Source organism: Saccopteryx bilineata, chromosome 5 (genome assembly GCF_036850765.1).
Source record: "Saccopteryx bilineata isolate mSacBil1 chromosome 5, mSacBil1_pri_phased_curated, whole genome shotgun sequence".
NCBI classification, from domain to species: Eukaryota; Metazoa; Chordata; class Mammalia; order Chiroptera; family Emballonuridae; genus Saccopteryx; species Saccopteryx bilineata.
In genome coordinates, this window is record NC_089494.1 from 146,286,877 (window position 1) to 146,311,059 (window position 24,183).

The window sequence follows — 24,183 nt, forward strand, 5'->3', positions numbered from 1 at the left end:
TCTGATAAGGTGTTAATAACTAAACTTTATAAAGAACTTCTAAAACTCAACACAAGAAAGGTAAACAATTCAATTAAAAAATGGGCAAAAAACTGAATAGACACTTATACAAAGAGGACATACAGATGGCCAATAGCCATATAAAAAAATGTCCAATGTCACTAATTATCAAATAAATGGAAACTAAAACCACAATGAGATACCACCTCACACCTTCAGAATAGTATTCATTAATAAATTAACACACAATAAGTGCTGGCGAGGGTGTGGAGAAAAGGGAACCTTCCTGCACTGCTGGTGGGAATGCAGACTTTGTGCAGCCACTGTGGAAAACTGTATGGGGTTTCCTCAAAATTATAAAAATGGAACTACCTTTTGATCCAGCTATCCCACTTTCAGGAATATATCCTAAGATTACCAAGTCAGTGATTCAAAAGAAAATATCCACTCCCATGTTTATTGTAGCATTGTTTGAAAAAGTCAAATATCAGTCAGTGAATGAGTTGATTAATAAACAGTGGTACATATACACAATGGAATATTACATGGCCATGAAAAACAAGAAAATCTTTCCTTTTGCAACAGCATGGAGGGCATGGAGATTATTATGGTAAGTGAAATAAGACAGGCAGACAAAGACAAATATCATATGATCTCACTTATATGTGGAATCTAATAAACAAAGTGAACTGAGGAACAGAACAGAGGCAGAGCCAGGGACTCAGGGAGCAGAGGGACAGCTGTCAGAGGGAAGGGGGATAAGGGGATGAGATAGATCCAAGAAGGTGAAGGAATTAGTGAAGTTATATATACATAACACAGAGATACAGAAACAGGACAGCAAATCCCAGAGGGAAGGGGGGAAGGGAGTTAGAGGGAGAGGTGCACAAGGGGTTTAATGGGGGACACCAGAGTGGGGGGTGATGGGGTTATATTGAGTGGGACACTTGAATCCATGTTAACACAATAAATTAAAATTAATAAAAATGTTTTAAAAAAAGAAATGTTAAAGAAACAAAAACTATACAATGCTGAAAGTCCTCAATAATAGTGATAGGTTAATGAGAGCCTCCAGACCTGGAGAAGAATGGCATTTGTCTCAACTCATACTATTTCTCTTATAACTAGTACTAACAAAGGACATTCCTCTTTTTGTTTTGTTCATTATTAAGACTTTTAGAGAATTTTAGGTTCACTGCAAAATTGAGAGAAAAGGATTGAGTTTTCTATATGCTCCCTTCCCCCTCACATGCACAGCCTTCCCCATTATCAACATCCCCATCACAGCAGGGCATTTGTTACAACTAATAACTTACATTTGCATTTCATAATCACCCAACATTCATAGCTTACATTATGGTTAATTCTGAGTGTTGCCTGTTCTATGGGTTTGAACCAATGTATATAGGACATGAATAATGTTTTCACTGCCCTCTTTTCATCCCTCCTCTCCTCCTGCCTTCCACAACCCCTGACAACCACTGTTCTTTTTATTGTCTTCATAGTTTTGCCTTTTCCTGATTGGCATATATATAGTTGGAATCACAGTATGTAGCCATTTCACATTGGCTTCTTTCACTTAGTAACAGGCTTTTTAGGGGTCTTCCATGTCTTGATAGCTCAATTGTTTTTAACATTAAATAATACTTCATTAGCTGGATGTAACACAGTTTATTTATCCATTCATGTATTCAAGAACATCTTGCTTGCTTCCATCTTTTGACAATTATGAAAAAAGCTGCCTATAAAAATTCATGTGAATATTTTTTATAGAAGAGGATTCTCTATTTTCTTGCTTATGTCAATTAATAGGAGACTGTGAAAAATTTTAATGGTAAGTTTCATTCTAACTAAAAGTAAATAATAATAAAAAGTTTAGATAGACTATAAATAAATGAGAAAAGATTTCAAATTTTTCTGACTTTGTTCATATGTAATGGAGATTTACACCAAAAGGAATATATGACTGGCCTTTAGCAAATGATTTCCAATTAAAAGTTAATAGATTCATGGTGTTTTCATCCATTAAATATGGGAGTGGAATCAAATATATAATCCCAGAAATCAAGGGAGTTTGGCGACTTTCACAGAGTGAAGAAGACTCAAGCATTGAGGCTAGAGTTCTGATCAATAGGAAACTCCTTAAAATAAGGAATACTAACATCTGTTGTATGTCTACTATTCCCAGACAATGTCCAGGTAATGACGACAACAACAATAATATCTAACTTTATCTGTTTATTCTGTGCCAGATTTCTTCCATGTGCTTACATGAACCAATCATTTAGTCCTCCCAGTAATGACATCAGATGATACTAATAGCAGTCCATGCTTATTCCCTCGTATCCCTGCTTCCCTGGGTAGAGAATTCCCTGAAGTAGCACTGCTGTTACTGATCCTTCACTCTTTCCCCTAGAGGAAGATTTAACTGATTGGTGATGTTGGAAAAAGAGGCTCTGTTTTCTCAACTCATCCTCTTCATCTCTCATTCAGTTCCCCTTTTGTGAGCCAACCTGTCTTCAGGGCAGGAATCTGCTATAAAACCTGCATAATGGTAAAGGTTTCCCCCAAAGTGTGAAATCTGTTTTTCTCTAGCAGAGTTAATTATTTTCTGGATGAATCTGTTTATCCTAAGGTGAGTGTTATTTTAAATATATGGCTGCAACCCAACAGGTGCTGGTGCAGTGGATTGAGTGTTGGCTGGGGAAACTGAGGGCCCTGGTTCAAAACCCTTAGGTTGCTGAGCATGGGCTCATCAGCTTGAGAGCAGGCATGGCAGTTAAAGCATAAGGTTTCCATCCTGAGTGCAGGATCATCCACATGACTTCATGTTTGCTAGCTTGAGTCCAAAGGTCACTGGCTAGTAGCCCAAGGTCACTGGCTTGAGCTCAAGGTGGCTAGCTGGGATTGAGCCTCCCAGTCAAGGCATGTATGAAGAGCAATCAGTGAACAACTAAAGTTAAACAACTACAAGTTGATGGTTCTCATCTCTCTTTCCTTCCTCTCTCTCTATCCTTTCCTGTCTCTGAGAAAAAGAAATAAAAATGGCAGCAGATTCTAAAGCCACCTTTTCTAAAATATTTTGCTCTTTATCTTTCTGACTTCTCTCAATTGGTTCAAAAATGAGGACTAGATGAGGTATGTTATTTATCAGGGATCCCTAAAATCCTAACAGTGATGCTGTCAACCCCATCCCATTTACAGAGGAAGAAACAGAAAAGCACAGGGATTGAGTAACATCCCTGTGATTCTACACCTGGATTTGAACCACGAACTCCAGAGCATGGTTCACAGCCACCATTGTAGTAACTTTCTTTTTAATACACAGAGTTCCCTAAAGTTTGCTTTGACCATGACCATGGTTTCTCACACTGGGAAATTTGAAGCTCAAAGATGTTATATCCATCTTTGTTACTTAGCAAACAATGAGCTAAGCAGAGATCAAAACTCAGAACAGCCAATCCAAAGGCAGTATATTTTCTACTACAATATTCCCAGTTTCTAAATCTAGTTTCTAAAATGACTCCTTTCAAACATCATCCAGAAGAGAGCCATGTTCAGTATGGTGGAAGTTGGGGTACTCCTTTGATAAGCTATAGTTGCCTTCCTTTTATTCTTACTAACCAAGACAATGACATCAAAGGTTGATAAAAATCCTTAATATTAATGGGAAGCAGAAAACAAAGTAACAAGATTAAACTGTGAGTGCAGCTCAAATAAAGTTTTCACTATCTCAAATAACCCACCAGCTACACTCCAAAAAATAATTTTCTGTTAACTTACTCTTCTCTCTGGCGTCCCAGGCGAGTCTTCCTTCCATGTTTGCTACCCTTCTACAGATAATTCTTGAGGACTCAGTCAAGATAAACTCTCTACTTATCCAACTGTGAATGTTCTTGCTTTATTGATGTCAAAAAAATTATGGGATTTATTGTATTTCTCATGTATAAAACTCATCCTTTTTCGAAGAATTTGGGGTCTGAAATCTGGGTGCATCTTCTATAGTAGTTGTAGATTTTTTACTTGCATTTCTCACTTTTTTGTGCAGATGAGGAGTTGTATGAATTTTATGATGAATAAAACTTGAGTTCAATAACTTTATGTAATACATTTTTTTTCAAAATTTGGGCCCCAAAATTAAGGTGTATCTTATATATGGGAAGTGTCTTATACATGGGGAAATACAGTATGTGTTAATTGTTGTCTTAGAAGATTAGCATTAAAAAGGCATCTTCTGCTGAACTTTATTCATTTCCTAAGTGCTAACCTGAAAAGGCAAAGTAGATTCTCCAGCCTTTGCATAGAGGTCAATTTTTGCTTGTCTCCACTGAGATTCAGAGAGTCCGATTAGATCACCTTGCCATTGCAAATTTCCATCCAGTGATGTTCTTGTAAACACTGAGAGACGGGAACATTGAGACAACTGATACCAAAACCGCACCTGTTGGAAAAATATTTTTGAATATTTAATTGTCCAAGTAGCTTTCCACAATTAAAAATAACCCAAACTACTTCGGTGTTAAATATAATCTTCTCAATTATCTTTTCCTCAAACTGTTTAAGCTCAGAAAATATAAGTGTTACCTTTGCCAGACTTTGTATTTTCCCCTTAAGTAAAGGCGCAAGGTGGATGCACCTACTGGTATTTTTAACACCTATCATGGAGATGTCTAAAGAAGTGAGGCCCACCCTCATTTCTTAAGAGAATTGTCCCAAAACAACATGGTTGTAGGTTTGATCCCTGGTCAGGGTACACATGGGAAGCAACCAATAAATGTACAACTGAGGGAACAACAAATGAATGCTTCCTTTACCCCTCCCCTCTCTTTTCCTTCCTCTCTATGTCTCTCTGAAAATAAAAATATAATAATAATAAATTAAGCCCTGGCCAGATAGCTCAGTCAGTTGGAGCATCCTCCCAGAGACAGAGGTTGTAAGTTTGATTCTCCATCCATACAGGAGCAACTCCATGTTTCTGTCTCTCTCTCTCCCTGCTTCACTCAAAAAAGAGAGAGAGAGAAAAGAAAAGAAGTGGAGCATTAACATACTGCCAAAGCAAGTGTGAACACATGTATCTGTCCACATTATCATTCAGTTTTCCAGGAGCCTCCTTTGTTGATTCCTATAAATCTGGGGAGGCACTTGTCTGTCTCAGCTACAAAACCAGGGATTGTTATTCATTCTCCTTGATCTCTCAACACCAAACCAAGAAAAAATTTTCTTGAAAAATTGTTTTCTTGCCTGACCTGTGGTGGTGCAGTGGATCAAGTGTTGACCTAGCCCACTGAGGTCTCTGATCTGAAACCTGGGGCTTGTCTGGTCAGGGCACATATGGGAGTAGATGCTTCCTGCTCTTCCCCACCATCTCTCTCTCTCTCTCTTTCTGTCTCTCTCTCTTGCCTTTCTAAAATAAATAAAAACTTTTAAAGAAAAAAATCATTTTCTCACATAAAAGATAATTATAACTACTTATTATTAATCCCTTTTGTGTTGTGACATCAAAAAAATTTGGACCTCATATGATACTACTCATTAATTATTTAATCCAAGTAAAATACTGTTCCTTTTGAAATTAGGGAGCCTTAGTCATTTGCCTTTCTCCTCAGCATTGAAGATGATATAATCTTAAAGTTGGACAAGTTAACTATGTAGTAAAGAAAATATAGAAGGAAGATTATTTTAGGTGCTGATAGCAGTAGCTATAACATAGACTTCAGCATTGTCAATTTATTAACCAATATTACTGACCATTGACTAAGCACCAGGCACTGTGGAAGGCAAAAATTAATTCCCTCAATGGTTGGATAATTCACTCTATAAAATATGTCAACTAAACCTCCACAAAAACAGGTTCAGACACACAGTGGTCATTTTTTTCCCTCTTTCTCATTATGACACAGAATCTTAAGGCAGCATTTTTAAAGGAAAAACAGAACATTTAGAGAGGAGGCCCCACAGAAACGAAATCGTTCTCTTTGGATTCAAAGTGATTCCTTTTTAGTTTTACTATATGTTATAATTTTTTTTTCTTTTTTCTTTCATTATTGTGCTTTTATTTTGTTACATGGGCTGATATTAGTGCATATGTATAGGCTACGCATTTATTTCACTGATGATACCAATTTCTGTGGAGATGAAAGTGGATAAAATCTTGTTAAATTCTGTTTTAAAACATATTAATTTTAAAATATCAAGTCTTTTTCGTTCTAATGTGGTACAAATTTTTTTTCAATGTCTACTTAATTGCCACCCTCTGATAAAAAAATAATTCGTTCTGGCTGTCCACTTCATTTTAGATTTCACTACCAGGTTCACATGCCCTCACCTTGACAGGTAAGCAGAAATGTAAAGTCAAATAAATGTTTAATTTAATTCCATGGAAAAGGAAGGCATAGTTTCCTCAATTACAATAAAATTTTAGATCCCTGCTGTAATTTCAACATGTTCCAAGCTTGTAAATATGCAAAACAGAGCTTTAAACCTAGTTGTACAAGAGATGTGCTATCAGAATTTTTGGCTGTCAAACTGTCTCTCAGTGTATCACCAGAGCCAACTTATTTTAATAGTGTATTAAGAATGAGAACCAATGCGATTCATATTCAATAGGATAAGTGCTTAGTACTTATATTTAATTTACTATTTTAACATAATTGGCAGTATAGAGACTTAAAGAGAATTCTTTTTTTTAATTTTTAATTTATTAATTTTAGAGAGGAGAGGGAGAGACAGAGAGAGAGAAAGAGAGGAGAGACAGAGAAAGAGAAGGGGTGGAGGAGCTGGAACCATCAACTCCCTTGACCAGGCAAGCCCAGGGTTTCCAACCGGCGACCTCAGCATTTCCAGGTCGACACTTTATCCACTGCGCCACCACACATCAGGCTTAAAGAGAATTCTTGACTTTATTATACAAGAAACCTTCTACAAATCTTTCACATTTAATATTTGTAAGACTGAAAGCAGAGAACAAAGTTTTTAATGCAGCCGTGATTCCTGATAAGGACTCACCAAGTGTGTAAGGTCTGAGGCTCTCAATCTGATACACACTAGTATTAGAACAACAAGAAAGAAACTCAAAACCAGGATGCATGTTGTGGATTCCTCACAGGACCTATCATGGCAATTTGTATTCAGTAGATATTCAGTTAATAAGTATTGAAAGAGCAAAGGGAGGAATGAGCGGACCATTAGCTTAAGTATGAATTTTGGAGGGAGGGAGTGGAAGAGGGAGTGAGAGAGGAAGAGAGAAAGGGAGAAAGAGAGAGAGAGAAACTGGGAGGAAGAAAGAAGATGGGGAGAGAGAGAGAAAGGAGAAAATCTGCTTCGTGTCAGAAAAGGTACAAGGCATTCGGCGTCCTTACAGTCCTCAGAATTCTATGGGGGAGAGTGCAAAGGAAAGGAATGATTAGGTATAATGTGCATAATGACAAAGGTATGAAAAAGTGTGGTTATTTTCATGTGAAATAATTAACATTAAACAAAATTTTAAAATCCTATTCTTAGCTATACTTATAATATTTTAAGTGCTTGGTAGCTGTATGTAGCTAGTGGCTATAGTCCACAGAGCAAAGGAAAATTTCCATCATCACAGAAAGTTCTACTAAAGAGAGCTGCAAAGCATGTAGGTCAAAATTACACCAATCTTTTAAAATTTATATATTACTTATTATCATTAAAATATGATTTTCTTGATTCATACCTGATTCATTAAAAAGCAATTAAATACAATGTTAATATTAAAGGCCTGGTTTTATTTCTCTTGGATTTTCAGTAAGGCACATTTATACGTAGTGTGACTTATACAAAACACGAATCCCTGTATTCAAGAGAATTTCATGTGGTTAAAAAAGCTTCTAACAAAGCAGTTCCTTTCATTATAAACTGAAGAGAAAAAAAAGGTCAAATTTTTATTGTTTTTAATTGTATTCTCTGATTTTATCTTATTTGCATGTTTAAAAATATCAAATTATCAATTTTACTACAAAAGGAAAGGACGTCTTATCAAGTGACTTACTCACTGGCTACTGAGTACAGGTGAATTACTAAACAGGAGTGCTGATAATCTCAGCAGAGCCACCTGCTCTTTGGTTTCCAAGGTGCCCTGACATGTTCCCTGGGGGAGTGGACAGTTCTACATAGGAGTAATTAGGTTCTCTGATACTTAATTCTATGATGGGTAGGACAGAACATTTTTTAGAAGCTTAAAATGACTTCTTTCTTATTTCTCTATTTTCTATTTTATTTGCCTTTGGTCGGCCTCTGATTGAAACTCCACTCTTCAAATTTTCTGCTTCTTTTCTAAACTTCCCTATGGTCTTTTGTTCCAACTGCTTCCCTGTCTCAGAGCTGCCTGTCCTCTCCTCATGCCCTTTTTCAGCCATATTCCAATGCTCAGCTACCTCTGCCATCCCCTCTTTAAATTGGACCCTGTCTGTTTTGCTACACCTCCTCTATCTTCAAGATCTAGAATAATAAAACTAGCAAGAAAAAAAGGAAAGAAAAGAAAAGGAAACAGTACAATATCTGTAGCTCCTCAAAATTCTGCTGGCAATAAGTCAGTATTGAGAAAGGATCTCTCTCTCTCTCTCTCTCTCGCTCTCTCTCTCTCTCTCTCTCTCTCACACACACACACACACACACACACACACACACACACACGCCTCACCATTACCGTAGTGATTTTAATGACTCCTAGAAGCAATTATATTTTTGCCTGTGCAGTCTTTATAAACAAGCTTAAGTAGAAGTTTGGAATTCTCAGTAAAGTATAAACTTTTTTTCTCATTTACCAATTAATCTCCATGTGTTTTGATCATATACAAGTTAAGTGGAGAGTTTACCTGCTTAATATATAGCCCATAACTTTTGCTTCCTCTAGAATCCATCAAATGTTAACATCTATCCTTGGATTAAACAAAATCAGGAAACAAAGCATGTCTGCACCATTTACTCCAAGCCCTATTCCATGATTACTTGTTTTCCCTTCATTTGTCCTCAGTGTGAGTCTATCGCTTTGTATGGGGAACACTGTATGACATGGCTTCTCAGAACTCATTGAGAGAGTTGTTGTAAGTGGGTTATTATTGTTACTACACTCACTCTCTTGTAGCACCTAATGCTGAATTGTTGTCAGTACCCCTCACTATGCTCTGCCTTTTGTTAGGACAAGCATGTGTCTAAGTTGGCCCAGCATGGAGGGCTATGATCAACACAGAGTAGGTAAGTTCCATGTGCACTGAATCAGATAAAAAAATGTTTATATTTGTATCATTGTGAGCATTCAAGTCAAAAGTCTGTGAACTTACTTTGTTTTGTTTTTTAATTTTTACCTTCTATAATCTGAACCAAATGATGACTAGTGTGTGTTCTCTGCACTGGCTGCTGAAAAACTTAATGCAAATGGGCAGCCTGGCTCTAATACACTTGGTGTGGGCACCAATGCATCTCTTGCTTCATCTCTCTTTGCCTTGATAGCTTCCTCACTTTTTTTAATTTATGAATTTTTTAAATATACAAAATATATAAAGAATCAGAAGCTTTATAGTATGAATCTTCTAATATTTAATTGTGAAATCCTAAAAGTGAGATATTATGTCTTTTGTACAGTAATGTAAATATGAGAACTCATAATATATTAACTCACATAACTCCCCTTCATCTTTGATACTTCCTGGTTAATTGAAAACAGTAACCACATTTCAATATCAGTAAGAAATACTGGTTTCTGGCTTCCACATGTTCAGTTTGTCTTTACTCATGGCTATTAAAGAGAAAAATGCCAAGTTTCTCCCAGGGACTGAAGGAAGGTTTAAAGCTTTTAAATGAAGTCCACATCTTGAACAATGATAAACTAGGAACAATTGTGCATGTTGATGCCATGTGTTGGCTATGCATAAAGTACAAGGTAATAATGCAAAATAACCTGAAAGGTCTGCTGTTAGAAGAAAAACACCCAAAAGAAAGCTTCATGTTCTTTTAAAACCCTTTTAAAAAATGTTCTTAGCTGTATTAGCCTCATATGATTATGTAGGAGAAAAAAATCATATAATGTTATATAATGAAGGCTTTGATCATACAAAGTGCCTGGTTATCTCACTGTTGCACTTTATCATTTTATAATGAAGAACATTTGCTATTCCATGAATATAACTATAATCAATATGTTCCAGTTAGGAAGATCATCTGGATTTTCTGATTACTCAAGATGATAAGAATTTGCTTTGTTCCCTTATTCTGCAATTTTATGAAAGAATCAAACATTACTGCAGACATAAGAAAGTAGAATTATTGATATATTGTTAGAACATTCCTTTTGGAGATAACATTAGATAAGTATATCCCAGACTATAAAAAAAAATGTTCTCTAAAAGTCTAGTACTACTTCCTAAGCTAGAAAATATCATAAAGTAATCCAAATATTCCTCCCTATAACTCAAAGATTATTAATATTAAAGCAGATGCAGAAAAAATATAAAAAAACAAATACCTCTCTGGCAGTCTATAATGGGTTTCTGAAGCACTCTTACTTTTCCAGAAGTGAAAGCAAACAATTAAATCAGTATTTAAGGCTTTGGGAGGTTGAGGACTTGGTTCAGAGAGGTGAAATGTGCAGCATCCAAACTGTCCACTGCTTTCACTGGGTCCTCACCGAAATAACTACCCACAGATAAGCTTCAAATTTAAATAGCAGTAGAGAAAAATATTCTCAAGTAGAAATAATCTAAAATTAATACACAATCTCAGTGACCACAAATGTACAACAATGGGAAATGTAAATTATCTCTAAAAAGAAAGAATAAACAAAAACATGATTTCTCAGTGAGTCTCAGAAGTGTGTAATAAGCTCTTAAGGTCTGTGTTCAAATGTTTGTAAAAGAGGTATCATTAACTGACCCTGCCCTGGTAGCTCAGTTTGTTAGTGCATTATCCCAGTACACCAAGGTTGCTTCAATCCCTGGCCAAGGCATATAGAACAATCAACCAATGAATGCACGAATAGTTGGAAAAACAAATCAATCTTCCTCCCTCCCTCCCTCCCTCCCTCCCTCCCTCCCTCCCTCCCTCCCTCCCTCCTTCCCTCCCTTCCTTCCCTCCTTCCCTTCCTTCCCTTCCTCCTTTCCTTCCTTCTTCTCTTTTTCTTTTTTTCTTTTTCTTCCTTTCTTCCTTTCTTTTCTTCTTTCTTTCTTTCTTTTTTTCCTTTTCTTTCTTTTTCTCATTCTTTTTCTCTCTCTCTTTCAACCCCCTTCATCTCTTTCTAACATCAATAAATAAAAAAATTTTAAGAGGTAGAGTTAATACATTCTATCCCTTTGTATCCAATGTCTTCCTTGAAAGAACAAGGAAAATCTCCAGGATTTCTTAAACAAAACAAAACAAAATGAAACAGACAAAAAAGGAGGAAGGACATCTATTAAAAATTTTGGGGACTTTCAGACTTCTATCAAGCTGAAAACATAACTATATTTATACCTCTGAATGATTTATAAATTATTTTTTTATTTTTAGATTTTTATTCAATTTATTGTGGTAATATTGGTCAATAAAAATTATACAGGTTTCAAGTGCACAACTCTACAATACATCATCCGTACGTTGCACTGTGTGTTCACTACTCTGAGTCAAGTCTCCCTCTCCAACCATCTATCCCCCCTCTTCCCTCTCCTCCTCTGCCCACTCCCCTCTGCCATCCCCACACTGCTGTATGTGTCCATAAGTTTTTCTTTTGCTTAATTTCATTGCTTTTTTTCACGCAGCCCCTTTGACAGCTGTCAGTCTGTTTTCCTTTCCTATAAGCCTGTTTCTATTTTGGTTTTTAGTTTATTTTGTTCATTAGATTCCACATGTGAGTAAAATCATATGGTGCTTGTCTTTCTCTGAAGGCTTATCACCAGGAATGCCTGAGTAAAGTGTTGTAACCTGTATTTATAGGTGATGAATTTATTATGTGCCAGTATTGATCTCTTCATTATTTTTTGATAAGTAAATATATATGTGTATGAACTGAAATCCTAAGGACTTAGAGACATGTCAGAAATGTCAAAGGAGTGAAAACAAGGCAAGCTGAACAGAAACATCTAATCTAGTTTTTAGAAATTATGTTTAGTAAACACCTATTTTGTGCCAGATACTTTGCCAGGTGATTTATTTAATCACATTTTAATCCTCACAAGGATGTGAATTAGGTATGTTAATATGAGTACTTCGCAGTAGACACTGAGTCTCGCAGAGAGCATTGAATCTGTGGAAGAACTAAGATCCAATAAGTGGCAGAGCTGAGATTTGCACCAAGTCCACCTGACTACAGATCTCCGCTTTCTTCTCTATTGTGCTTTTGAAATGAATTGAGTATCCTAATCTCCTGTCTGTGTTTATATAGAACCAGGAGGATTAATTGAAAAAATAAAATTTCAGAAAATATAATTATTTTTTCTGCACATATTTATCTTTTTTTAATTCATCCTTTCATCTTTTTACAACAGGCATTTATTTAACTGATTTTATTTTACTCAATTAACATTATTGGCTAAAATAAAAAGCAGTTTTGACAACATATATCCACAGTTTATAGATTATTGAAAGAATTATGTGAAAGAACATAAAATGATAGAAATATTCTTAAATACCACCCCCTGTGAGTGGTGTGAGTTATATGTCACAAATGATCTTTTGAAAGGACATAGCATTTCATGTTGAAATAACTCATAGAAATGTCTTGGTTCATCATGAAAATAGTGGTAAACAGCAGACATTTGCTGGTATGAATAGCTCAAGCATAACATTTGACAAACACAGAATGACCAATGGAAATTTCAATAATTACCTGACATGGGTTAGAGGCAGTAAGTAATTTTGTAATAATAGGACTTCCAAGCTTGGCTACTCCAGGCAATTGATGCGACTGAAAATAAATATACAATCCTGAAAAAACAAACATAAAGCCATATGGATAGACATTCTACTATTGTACATTTAGCATTTCTTATCCTTGCACACATTCAACTGTCAATAAAGAAAATTATACTTTTATTTATTTACTGTTAAGCTCTGTAGACAACCAAAAGTGCTTTCAGATGAATAACATTAAACAACCTAAAATAAAATCCAATTGATTAAAAACAATCTCTTGAACTAATCCTCTAAACTAATGTTTTATTGGTTCAACTCACAACATAGAATTTGAAATTAAGTTAAATTAAACTTATAAATTTACAATTAGGTATTCAATATGCCTTAAGGAAACTCGCATGAGAATTTTATTTTTAAGTTTCTTCATAAAGTAATGAAGGATACAAGCCTATGGAATGAGTTGAGTTTTTCCTGGCACTTCCATGTGTGACATTGTTGTGTGTGCTGGTGGGGATGGAAGCTTAATTAAAGATCTAATCAGAATGATTTTAAGGACAGTGAATGTGCTCATGACAAGTGTACAGGGGATAACATCTCTTAGCTCAAAAGGTCACACATCTGAACTGCTGTCAGGAGGGAGTTATTGTGGTTGAATTTGGAATTTTTAAAAGGAAGGTTATGCCAAACAACGTCAGGTCTGATTCTGCCTTCTGATAATCACAAAGTGATAGGCACCTTGGAAAGCCAACTACTTTTACTGGAAAATACCAAATTCAGAAGGTGATATTTCTAGATAAAAGTCAATGCTGACTGCACAGAAATGAAAGGATTTCTGAATTAAAATTTATTAATTTATAGATACTTGCACATCTGTAAAAATAACCACAAAATAACCAAGGTTGCTAGTCAGCAATGTCACTTCTGAGTGGGAAAAATAGAACCCAGTTTATATGGTCTGAAATCTCAAAGCTGACTGGGAAGGATAAAGACTACTATTCCCAAATTCCAACCTAAGACTAATAGAAACAGCATACACATAAATTCATTAAGTTCTCTACATTTCCCCTATAAAGAATAGAGTAGGAAAAGGTAATTTTGGAAAATTATTCCAAATTTAAAATCCCCAGGTTTAAGTAAAACTCCAATAAATGTTTTCAAAAGTCTAATCAAAATTCTAAAAATTAATGAATATTCATAGATCTTACTCCTTCAAACATTTAAAAGTATATGCAATTTCAAATAATCACTTAATAAAGAATGGAACATAAAAACATTAAAACTCCAAAATCTGAAAGATGAAAAAGAGTTTGAATAATTGTATACCACAAGATAACTTGAAATGTGATTTTAAAACATCTACTAGAAATGTACAGCCCCATGGGAAAAAAATAGTTTAATTAAAATGAGTAACTAACTAGAAATTTTTGTCATTAATTAGAGATAATATTAAGTAATGTTAATTATCTTAGACTAATATTATCTTATAGGTCATGCAAATACAGACATCAAGGAAATAATATACTTAGTAAACATAATAGAAAAGTAGAAAAAGGGTTCTCATGTTTTGCCAGTAATATGATTGCAAAAGTAGAATGTCTCAGGAATTCTATTTTTCAAATAATGACAAGTATTAATAAAAGAATTCAATAAGGTAAGTGAAAACAAATATTTTATAGTTATTTTTACTAACTATAGCAATAAGATATAATTATAGAAATGATAAGAAATATTCTCTTTATACTAACAGTAATGCAAATTACACAGAAATAAATTTAATAAGGGACAGAACTTATAAGAAGAATATTATAAAACTTTGTACAAGACTATAAACTCTCTAATAAAAAGAAAACTATAATGTATTTTTAGATAATAATGTAAGAATATTATTAGTAAAAATTTATTTGGAAGCTAAATGCAATTCTAATAGAATTTTAACCAAATACTTGAAAAATGAATGATATGGTATTAAAATGTATGTATGAAACTAAAGAGTAAAAAGAATATAAACTCTGAACCCCGTCCCAGGGTCTTTAGCATTTTTTTCAGAAATCCTAGACAGCTCAATCACACACACACACACACACACACACACACACACACACACACACACAGATTAAGATTTAGAAAGCAGAAAATAAACTGTCGTTATTTACAGACAAAATAATTATGAACCTAGAAAATACTAAAGAAAAAACATATCCCTGGCCGGTTGGCTCGTCCCAGGTTTGATTCCTAGTCAGGGCATGAACATCTGCTTCTCCACCCCCCTTTCTTTCTCTCTCTCTCTCTCTCTCTCTCTCTCTCTCTCTCTCTGACTCCCTCTCTTTCCAGCCATGGCTCAGTTGAAACAAGTTGACCCTGGGCACTTAGAATGGCTCCATGGTCTTGCCTCAGGCACTAAAATTGCTCTGTTGCTGAACAACAGAGCAACAGCCCCAGATAAGAGCATCAACCCCTAATGGACTTGCAGGGTGGATCCTGGTAGGGGTGCATGCAGGAGTGTGTCTCTCTGTCTCCCTGCCTCTCACCCTCTCATTTAATACACACACACACACACACACACACACACACACTTACTATAATAAATAAAATTAGCAAGGTAATTGGATATAAGGTCAATATTTAAAATTGCTTTTCTATCATACTAGCAATGGTAAAATATAAATATCAAAAGCCCAGGAAAATATCAGCAAAAGATTTTTCAAATTTATACATTGAAAACTATAAAATATTATTTAGAGAAACTAAAGAGATATAAGTAAATTGAGAAGTTAGAAACATTTGAAAACATCCTTTTCAAAGAAATATAAATAATGACTACATATAAGAAATCATTTTACATCTATAAAAATAATTTTATATTCACAAACTAAAATTTTAAAAGAATAAAATGACTATTTATTGAAAATATTCACTCCTATTTTGCTAGTTAAAATTTAACTATTAAAATTTGTAGGGAAAGTAATCTATCAATATTTATTAAAAAGATAAATACTCATCTCTTCATGAAAATATAGAAGTCTCAAACCCAGTTAACTATTGCATAATATTAAATATACCCTATGTAAGAAAATGTGTACAAGAATGAATTTTGAGAATATTGCTATGATACTGTCAATCTATATGGAGAATGACTAGATACATAAGCATATCCAGTTCAAAGAAATGAAAAAAAAAACAAAATGAAACAGGCTTCCTTTATTTTCAGGCAAGGTTGAGCAGCATGGACCAGATTTACTCTTCTGTTCTAACCCAGCAAAATATATATATACACACACACACACATACACACTAAACAATAATTTTCAAATGTAGGACAATAGGAATGAAGCATCACTGGAAAATGATCTCTGAAAGAGGGGTAGCAAATGAGCTAAGCCATACAATCACCCCAGCACACCATCTAGACAGAGTTTCCAGCTGCCACATAGAAAACAAGAAACCAGGAGGGAGGTGGTGGTTTCTTCAAGTTGATGAAGTTGGTACTTTGGAGACATCCAGGTGGCTGAACTTCATAAGGCAGAGTGCGGTAAGGAGAGGGTGACAGAAAGAGAGCTGCAGAGATCTGCAGAGAGGTCTCCAGCCCCTGCCATATTTCTGTATGAGCACTGACCAGTGCATGAAGGTGAGGGAACTATCTGAGGCTGGGGTAAACATGAAACAGGCAGCTGCAACATGTCCCAAAGGTGACAAACAGCCTACAATAGGCTTTTCTCACCACCAGAGAGAAAAACAAAAAAACAATTATACATAGGCATCAGGTAGAGAATTCTAGTCAAATGAAAACTTATGTTCAGACAAAAAGCTATATGCAAATTTTATAATATATTCATAATGACCAAACATTTAGAAACAACCCAAACATCCTTCAGCTGGTGAGTGGAAAACAAGCGGTGGTTGATACATGCAATGAAAGACCACTGAGCAATAAAAAAGAAAGGAACTACCACTGCCATCAACAACATGAATGAATCTCAAATCCATTGCGCTTGGGTTGAGAGAAACCAGGCTCAAAAAGCTACACATTGTGTGGTTTCATTTACATTTTGATGAAGGCAAAACTATAGACAAAAATCATATCAGCAGATGCTAGTGGCTGGAGGTGAGAATGCTGCGAAGTAGAGATGGCATAGCAGAATTTTGGAGGGGGGATGGAGCTGTTTTACATCTTATGATGTTTACACAATAGTACGTGTTTATTCAGACTTAGTGAACTGTGTACCAAAAAGGTTGAATTGTCCTGCATTTAAATTATATATTAATGTGCAATGATGACATGGAGGAATGGCCATGAACTATCTTTAGTGACAAAAACAAGGATAATAGCTATAATATGATCTCAATTTTGGTGAAATAAACAATCACAAAAATACTTCTACATATATACTATGCATACAGGCTGGATGTTTAACAGAACAGGTAAAAATGAGAAAGTAGAAGCCAATCAAAAGAGAAGAGTAGGAAAATCAAGGCTTCACTCAAACAAAATAAGCTACATAATGTCAACCCATTTATCTTTTATATAAAAGTACATATGGGACTGTGTGTGTATAAAAAAATGCTGGATATTAGACTTTTTTAAAGCTGTAGTCAATAAACACAAAGCTCTAAAAACAAAATGAACTGAAACTCTGTGGTCTTTGATATGAAAGCTGTAAGATGGACTCTGTTGCATTTCCCCAGAAACTTCCATTTCACTCTCTCCTATTCTCTTCTGAGTACTCTAAGTCCCCGAATTGTAGACATCTGATTTACATACAACTCATACTTAGGAACAGAGTGGCATAAGGACTACTGGTAATCAACTACAGTTGGCTATCAGTGTAAATGATATTGCAGTTACTCAACTCTATGGCAAAGAACTAACCAATGAAGACATGATGAAACCAGAGCAGTAGATAATAGCATTTAGGGAAGAAAACAGGAACCTAGAAACTCCAGAACTGAAAATGTTTTTGTATAAAAAGTGAGGTGATGCGTTTCATCTCATTGAAGCAGAAATGGCAAAGTTAGAGGAGCCAGATCCTAATACAGAGAGGTTCACCAAAATTTAACATAGTTACCAAAGGTCCGAGATGCTACAGGGCCATTTATGTTGAGAAAAAGAAAAGCTCTGTACAAACCTCCCTTGATGCTACTTCAAGAAACTGACTCCAGCAGCAGAATGAAACCCTGACTCTAACACCAGTCCCATCCTCTCCAACAAGTCCATCTTCTAATCATAAGGTTGTATTTGAGAATGCACAGAAAAATAAAAATAAATGTTATGTCAAGACAAACATCTAAGTTGCATTTAAATTATTTTTATTTATTTATTCATTTTAGAGAAGAGAGACGAAGGGGGAGAGAGAGAGAGAGAGAGACAGAGACAGAGAGAGAGAAGGAGGGAGGAGCAGGAAGCATCAACTCCCTTATATGCCTTGACCAGGCAAGCCCAGGGTTTTGAACCGGCGACCTCAGTGTTCCAGGTCGATGCTTGATCCACTGCACCACCGCAGGTCAGGCCTAAGTTGCATTTAATAGGTAAATGTACCTGTTCCAACTCATGCACAAATTCAACTTAAGAACAAACCTACAGAACCTGTCATGTTGGAAACTGGGAACTGCCCATACTGGTTTATTTTCCTCCTCATTTTTTTTTTTTTTTGTATTTTTCCGAAGCTGGAAACGAGGAGAGACAGTCAGACAGACTCCCGCATGCGCCCGACTGGGATCCACCCGGCACGCCCACCAGGGGGGCCATGCTCTTCCCCTCCGGGGCGTTGCTCTGCCGGAATAGAGCCACTCTAGCGCCTGGGGCAGAGGCCAAGTAGCCATCCCCAGCGCCCAGGCCATCTTTGCTCCAATGGAGCCTTGGCTGCGGAAGGGGAAGAGAGAGACAGAGAGGAAGGGGGGGGGTGGAGAAGCAAATGGGCACTTCTCCTATGTGCCCTGGCCGGGAATCGAACCTGGGTCCCCTGCACGCCAGGCCGACGCTCTACCGCTGAGCTAACCGGCCAGGGCCTTTCCTCCTCATTTTTGACTTAAGACTGTTAGTGATTATCTTAAGGTTGTATAATCACAATCATAGGTGATAAATGTTGACTCGTTGAGATAATTCTTTGTCTTTTCTGAAAAGAAAAAGATTTCTTTGTTCTCGCCTTTGAATTATAACAGCTGCCTCCAGTTTGACCAATCTATTGTTACCTTTCAATATTGTTTCTATCACAGGAAAACAAAAATGGGTCTTGAATATTTAACAAAGGAGCTGGTTTATCATTTTTTTAAGCATGAATCATAATTAACAGGTAATTATAAGATGGCAAGAGTCTGATTGTGAATTATAAATGTGTTTTTGAATTGTAATAGCCCTGGTGGTATTCCCAGTATTTCTGTTAGAATGGACAAGAAATATATATTGATATTTATTGAGCTCATACTATATGAAAAACCCTAAGAGGTATTATTTCATTTAATTCTCATAATAATTTTACTTGGAAGGTATTTTATTTTTCCTATTTTCCAGCTAAGAATTCTGAATCACGGAGGTATTAGCAAATGTGTGCAAGCAGCATCAAACACCCGGGCGGCCAGTGAGCTCACTACCCTCTATGGTAGATATCACATAATGTCGCCACACACACTGTGAGTTTTCTTTGATGAATCACTGCCTTGGCTTAGGCCTATATTACCTCTCATTGATATTACTTTAATCCATTTGTTACTTTTTACCCCAGTCTTTCAACCTCTCCATTACCTTCATCTCAGCAAGAATAGCTTTCTAGAACAAATCTGATTGGTTGCATGCTTAAATATGACTAATGAGTCACCATTATCCTCTAGATAAATTTTACAGTTATAGGCTGAAGGGAAAGACCCTTCACAAATATGAACGGTGGTTAACTTCAGAGCAGGGGTTACTTGGAGACAAAAGATCTTGGAGTGTGTTACCATAACAGGAGACTGGCCTGGGGTTACTTGAATGCAAGTAGCAGGATTCTTGGAGGAATGCCTTCAAGAACCAAAAGTGAAACCTTCAGGATATTTTAGGCAGAGTCATGGGGAATTCCCCATCCATCTGTTGAGACTCAGTATATAAAAATACTGCAAGCATTGTTAAAGGGGTCCGGTATAACTGTTAAAGATAAGAATTTTAAGTTACTTTTTAAAAATGTTAGGAAGCATTGCTATTGGTTCCAGCCACAAGGAAAAGCTGATTTAAGTTTGAAAACATGGAAACAAATAATGAGAGCCTCACGGGGTGCTCATCAACAAGGAGATACTATTCCTCTTTCTGTTTGTTCTCTTTGTAATTCCATTTCCTTGGCTTTGCAGACATTACAGTCTGATTCTGAATCCTCCTGTCCTCCAGCTTGTGAAGTAATGTCTGATATTGATAATGGTTAAGTAAAAAACCAATATGGGTTGAGCAGTGGTTGCTGAAAGGAGAGAAGTTTGAAGCTTTACATATATTGGTACAGACTCACTTAGAATTAGGACATATAGAGGAATCACAAAGTCCTTGGAATTCTCCAGTCTTTGTAATAAAGAAAAAATCTGGGAAATGGATAATGCTTACTGATCTTTGTGAAGTTAATTCAATAATTCAACCCATTGGGCACTTACAACCAGGTCTTAGCATTTTGCAATATATATTAAACATACTACTGGAGTTCCATATAATCCACAAGGACAGGCAATTATTGAGCACAGTAATCGTGCTCTAAAAAATAGGTTACTTAAACAAAAGGGAGGAGAAGGAAGAAAGGAAATTATCCCCTAGAATTGTGTTACATAAAGCTTTATTTACTTTAAATTTCTTAAATACAGGAGAGGATAATGTGACTGCTGCAGACATTGGACAAAAAATAATAGTTCTAAGATTAAACAACATGTGCATTATAAAAATGAATTGGCTCAATGGGTATCTGGTGTAGTGCAACATTGGGGAAGAGAGTTTGCTTGTGTCATTTTGGAATCCAGGGAAGTCCTTTGGAACCCTGCCCACAGAATTAAACTAACAACATGAGCAAGAGAAATAGATTCTCTCCATATCCTTTCATTGCCAAGACGGAAGCCTTGAACCTTGGAAGAAGAACCTTAAAGGTACTACTGCCTAGTACTGAGAGGGCTAAAATACCAAGTTGGGCTCAACTTAAAAAGCTGACATTTGAGAGTAAACAGATGCTACACACACATACACACACACACACACACACAAACCACACACACAAAAAAAGATGCTACAAGCTACTAGAAAGGAACAAAATGCTACTAATCTGTTCTTAGCAATTATTGCCTGGTAATAACTCTGGTAAGTATGGCTGAAATTTTAGTTACTGGGCATACATCCCTAATCCTCCATTAGCTAGAGCTATTCATTGGTAAGATAGTGCCGTTCCTATTTTTGTTAATGATTTTAATTGGCTTCCAGGACCTTTTGATGATATAGGCCACTTAGTATGTTCGGAAAAAGGAATAAGATTAGAAAATTATACAACAGGAATTGAGAGATTACCTACATTTATAGGATATGAGCCACATTGTTTAAAAATAGAAGCTTACACTTGGCTCTCTATTGTAAAGATAACAGTAAAGAAGAAGGAAAAAAAACATCTGCTTTTATTACAAGGATATGGATTTAAAGGTAATACATCTGTACATGGTCCTGAACTTCCACCTGATATACCATCCTGTCATACTGCAATTGTTAATCAGCTAAGTGAATGAGTACATTGGGAAAATTGCAGAGGTGAAAGTGCTCAGGTATTACTTAATATTTCCTATGGAAACATCATAGATTGGAACTCTCATGGTTCTGCTTGAGTTAAAGGGCAGGGTGCTGATAAGGTGGCATAAGAACAATGATTCAATTACAGCTGATGGTCAAGGTAATCATACTATCATATGGCATGGAGGAGGGATGTCACCTCAAGCTCCTCACATAAAATTTGTTCCTATACAATATCATTTGTGGAAAATAGCTATGGCACTTAAACATATGCCAGTGTGGAAAGGAGAAATCATCCTTCTAATCATACTATGTTAACCTTTAAAAAGAATGAGACACATTTTATATCTGCTTGTGTTAGATTGCCTTATATGTTTATTATTGGTAAAACCAAATGGACAGCTGAAAATTATTCTATAACTTGCAATAACTGTGCTTTTTATACATGTATTACCTCTTCTATTCATTTTAATAAAAATAGTCAAAGTCTATACATTTTAAGAGCCAGAACAGGAGTCTGAATCCCAGTACAAATGCACTGGATGTGGCAAGATTCCCCTTCTATGCTATTACAACATCTCGTTAAGTCCTTGAAGTGAACCAAGAGACTGGTTGGATGGATCCTCGCCATCATTATGGGATGAATAGCTGTAACCACCATGGCTGCTGTATCTGGAGTTGCATTACATCAAAGTATACTGTGGACTGTGTACAAAAATGGCATAAAAATTCTGAACAACTGTGGACTTCTTGACAATGTATAGATAGCAAAATTAGTGCTAAGGTTAATGATTTAGACTGTGATTATGTTAGGAAATCAAATTGTTAGTCTGCAAAGACAAATTAAGCTAAAATGTGATTGGAATGTAACTACTTTTTGTATTACCCCTATTCCTTGGAATTATACTAATTTCCCTTGGGAAAATGTTAAAAAACACTTGTTAAATCATGGAAATTTAACTATGGAAATTTTAGATTTACAAAAGCATATTGACACTACTTTTAAGGATCAGTTGAAATTGATTGATGGAGAAAATTTATTAACTGCTATTTCTGATGAAATCAGGAATTTGAATCCTCTAAAACAGTTTAAGATTTCTGGAGGAACTATAAAAGGCATTATACTAATCATTTGTTTTATATATTTTTTATTATATATAGTCAGAAGAAGAGGAAATCAACATCAAAGCAAAATATAGCAGAAATCTGCCATGTTATCTCTTATACTACATAAGGTGCGAGCTACACTAAAAGGGCGATATGAAGGGAAGACCTTGCACAAATATGAACGATGGTTAACTTCAGAGCAGGGGTTACCTGGAGACCAGAGATCTTGGAGAGTGTAAACTATAACAGGAGACTGGCCTGGGGTCACTTGAATGCAAGTACACAGGGTTCTTGGAGAAATGCCTTTGAGAACCAGATGTCCTTTATGATTGATAAACTCTGAGACTCTGACTCTTCTTGTGTCTTTGATCATGAAGGAAACAGTAGACGTGCAGGATTAGGGATGGTACGGATGGGGAAAAAAAGGCATGTAGCTTTCTAGTTTCATCTGCTGAGCTGTGGCTTTTGGAACTCAATAAATACACAGTGTACAGTTTCTCAGGACAGATTCCTCTTCTGAGTTTCAGTCCTCTGCTTGTACTACTTTCATCTGATGTGTCTTATTCCTTGCGAGTCCAAACCATAAATAAAATTATAACAATAGGCACCCTCTGCAGTCCCCTTCCTTCCTCTCCTGTGTTATCTTTTCTATACTCCTTGTTCAGGCAGGCACATCTTTCTACTAGATCTACCTACATACACCCATTCTCCTTCAGTACGTTTCCTCTAATTAAAATGCATTCCTTGCCATCTCTTCTTTGTTCTGCCACCTCTCCTTGACCCCTTATTTCTGCCTTCCTGAGTACTTTTCATTTATCTTCAGTGCTCACTTCAGGAGTCCTATCTTTCAGTGAAGCATCTCAAATCCACTGGAGTCACTATTCATCCTCTATAAAACATTTATCATATCTTATTGCAAATCCTTATGTATTTGCTTCAGTTATTAGAGTGTGATCTCAACGCAGAGACCATGGCTTCCACTGGTGCACACCTAGATCTTGTATATGGTATGTACTAAACAGTTGGTTTAAGAAAAGATAAGGAAACAATGCATTATATGAGTTTGGAGAAAACATACCGGAAATATACAGTTACAAAGATTAATAGTCTCCTTTCTATTATAAACTTTACATTTAATCCCTTTTTCCAAAATAATATTAAAGAAAAAATAAAACTCATTGGCACAAAAGCATAAATTAAGACCTTACTCCACTGTCAAACAATGAGCTGGTTTTACAGTTTTAGACAATAGATGGATAGCCCAAGTTTCCCTACCATAAACTACTACCCTCTCCCACCAACTGCAATTTACAATGGCTAAAATTAAAATATGGTCAGCACTGTTAGTTTTGACATACTTCTTTGGAAATATCAAAAGAGAAACATATAAAATAATGTTCAATGGGGATATAGGAGATTACAGAGGATCTACAGTACTGTTGGGTTATTTTAAAGTTAATTTGATACTGATGTATCTGGGCAATGGCATCTAAACAAAAAAGAAAAAAATAGAAGAAACTTTG

General features: G+C 35.8%; 1 protein-coding gene across 6 annotated transcripts in view; it reads right to left on the minus strand.

Annotated features, from left to right (window-relative positions):
* The window catches only part of MALRD1 (MAM and LDL receptor class A domain containing 1), a 794,026-nt gene that overhangs the window by 656,078 nt on the left and 113,765 nt on the right, over positions 1-24,183 (minus strand). For all 6 annotated transcript variants that reach the window (XM_066232773.1, XM_066232772.1, XM_066232769.1 and 3 more), the window contains exons 12-13: positions 12,818-12,915; positions 4,268-4,441 (exon numbers count right to left, since the gene is read on the minus strand). In XM_066232773.1, the coding sequence (XP_066088870.1) occupies positions 4,268-4,441; positions 12,818-12,915 (272 nt within the window). The remainder of the gene's footprint in view (positions 1-4,267; positions 4,442-12,817; positions 12,916-24,183) is intronic.